The sequence below is a fragment of the Ruditapes philippinarum genome, unplaced genomic scaffold, assembly GCF_026571515.1.
Source record: "Ruditapes philippinarum isolate M1 unplaced genomic scaffold, ASM2657151v2 ctg9587_1_1_1_1, whole genome shotgun sequence".
NCBI lineage: Eukaryota > Metazoa > Mollusca > Bivalvia > Venerida > Veneridae > Ruditapes > Ruditapes philippinarum.
The window spans coordinates 7524-10255 of record NW_026855201.1 but is presented as its reverse complement, the minus strand read 5'-3'; the positions used below and the strand labels follow the sequence as shown (position 1 = coordinate 10255).

The window sequence follows — 2732 nt, the reverse complement described above, 5'->3', positions numbered from 1 at the left end:
CAAAAGCATACAAAAACAGGTTCTGCATCCCACTTGATTTTGAACTATTAGAAACTCATATGCCATTCTACCAAGCTGGTCTCGGTGATAGACTCGAATATGAACTTACTTTTAATGATTATGAAAAAGTTATTAAATCAACAGATGCTACTTCGAGTTATACAATCAAAAACATATGTTTGGAATTCGATATGGTGTCTGACCCAGAACTTGCAAGACAAATAAGACAACAGGTAGATGGTAAAATGGTTATTTTATATGACAGAATACTCAGACACAGAAAAATAACTAAAAATAAATCTGATACGCTTTGGAATATTAATCTAAATGTTCCTGCTAGAAGTATGAAAGGTATTCTAATGTTAATCGAAGACCCGGAAAGAACATCAACTGAAACTTATTACAATCCGAATATAACAAAAGTAGAAATGACAATAGAAGGAGTCCCGAATCAACTATACAGTCAAGGAATGAAATCTTATCAACAGTGGGATGAGATAAATAAATTCTTTGCTTTAAATTCAAAACGAAATAAAGAAACAAGTATGATTGTAAAAGATTTATGTTTCACTAGTACAACATTAGAAAAATATCTAACAAACAATTATGCATTATGGTTAGATTTACGTTCAACGGATGATAACACACTCCATGGTTCCGGAAGAAGAGTAGAGAATGCATCAGAAGGTATTACAATACAAATCTCGAAAGAAGCAGGAGCAGATGAACCATAAATTGTTATTAAAGTCGTCTATAAGCATCAGGTTTACTACTGATATAATGCTCGTCCTTACAAAGAGATATTTTGAACATTTGAGTTTCCTTCATATAAATATCTAATACACTTTAAAAATGTTAACCTTTATATCTATTTACTTATTAACGTGAGTTGTAAGAATGAATCCCAAAATATTTGTAAAAACGTGTTGGAAATTAAAATGGCAAATAGAACGTGCGAGGGTACAACCTGGATTGGCACTTTGGTATAAAAAAAGCCAAATTTGTCACATTAAAACTGTTTGAAAGAGAACACAGGTACTAATAGTTTACTAATAAACGTAATAACAAACAGATTGTTAGCACGTATAATCAAAAGGACATCTTTTCAACAATGAATATTTTCATTGATAATGAAACGTGAAATGAGAATGAAAATGTAAAATAAATGTCAATTTATAACTATAAAGGATTTTTAATATTCCAACACGCATCCTGCTGCCACCAGCTGTATATATTTTCCACGGACTTTATGTTGTCGTTAACATTATTCAGTTTTTCACACAAGTTACAAAATGATGACTGTACCATTTTCTGTTCTTTATATACGCGATAGGTATCTTTACGTTTCAAGAAGTTGATATACTCAGTCTTATTCGCACCTAACTCATTCAGATATTTTGATAATGCGGCTGCATTTTTAAAATTGTCTGCGTTTACATAAGTACCATTGGGCAGAAAACTTGGTATAATCACACCCACCTCGAACCACAAGTATGATGTCCAGTTCAAACCAGTTGTAAACTTTTTCTGTTAAATAATCAATACAAATACGTATTTTCAAAAGCAAGGTAAAACTTGTAACGTGTCCAATTTTCAGTAGAATAATAAGTTTTACGTGCGATCTTATTTTCATTACAACCTCCAAACTGATCTACTTTAATATGTTCTCTCATCTTATCAACATACTTTTCTCTTTTAGACTTTGTTGAGCAGTGACTTACAATCCAAAAAACACCTCCATCCTTTTGTTTATATATAGCCGAGTAATGCTTGTCTAAGTCTTTATTTATATGTAGCTCATTGCTCCTTTTTCGTCCGACGTTATGTAGATAATCGGTATAACTTTGCTCATCATCCGACACAATTGCGCCATAAAGAAATGGTATATCAGAATCTGTTCTATATGTCATGGTCCAGTTAAAATAGTTCACGAACATTTTATTGGAAAGATCCGTCATTTGTATATACAAAGGAGGCTCGTTATTCAAAAACACGAAGACTTGATTAGAGTCTCTATGAGTTGGAAGATGTTTAGGCATTCTGTTACCTTGGATGAGGACTGCATCGGCATCTAATATAGTGCCATTAATTTCTGCCGTCATCCGATGTACATTACAATTAGTGACGGAACACACGCTCATGTCTACCGCGTCTATCTCTTTTGACAGCCTAATCTGACGCGGAAAATAAGCAATAATTTTTATTTGATCATTCACTATGATGCGATTTGTCTGACTGTCCTTCCCTATATTCGAAGTTCTGAAATTCTTTAAAGTACGTGTATCATTTATGTTATCTTCATCGCGTTCTACAGATTGCTGCTTTGTATTTGAAAGCTCCTTTGCTTGTCGGAAGAGATCGTCCAGAGTTTCGTGCAATTCACTGTCCTCGGGGTTCCTTTCTAATAATTCCTTTACTCTTTCAATCACATGTTGCCGTTCAGTTTGAAATCGTAAAATTTCTGGTTCCATCATGAACGTAGTCATATAAGACAAACCGAGACAAATAAAAAATAAAAGTATCGCTCTGCTTATTACATAATTACTCGTACATTCTCTGCTGGTAATCATAATGAAATATTCCAACATATGAATACAGTTCAGAACGGCACAAGAATATAATATTGATACTTTATTAGAATAGATGGGAAATATAGCTTATTTCTGTAAGAATATGCAAATAATTAGCTTAAGACGTTTCTGCATCAATTAACTGAGTAGTGTGACAGATGT

The 2732-nt window shown here is 33.0% G+C and overlaps 1 protein-coding gene across 1 annotated transcript; it reads right to left on the bottom strand.

Annotated features, from left to right (window-relative positions):
- Positions 1-1538: 1538 nt before the first annotated feature.
- On the bottom strand, positions 1539-2471 carry LOC132742461 (alpha-(1,3)-fucosyltransferase fut-1-like). Its single transcript, XM_060730892.1, has one exon. The coding sequence runs from the start codon at positions 2469-2471 to the stop codon at positions 1539-1541; it is 933 nt and encodes a 310-aa protein (XP_060586875.1).
- Positions 2472-2732: the final 261 nt, after the last annotated feature.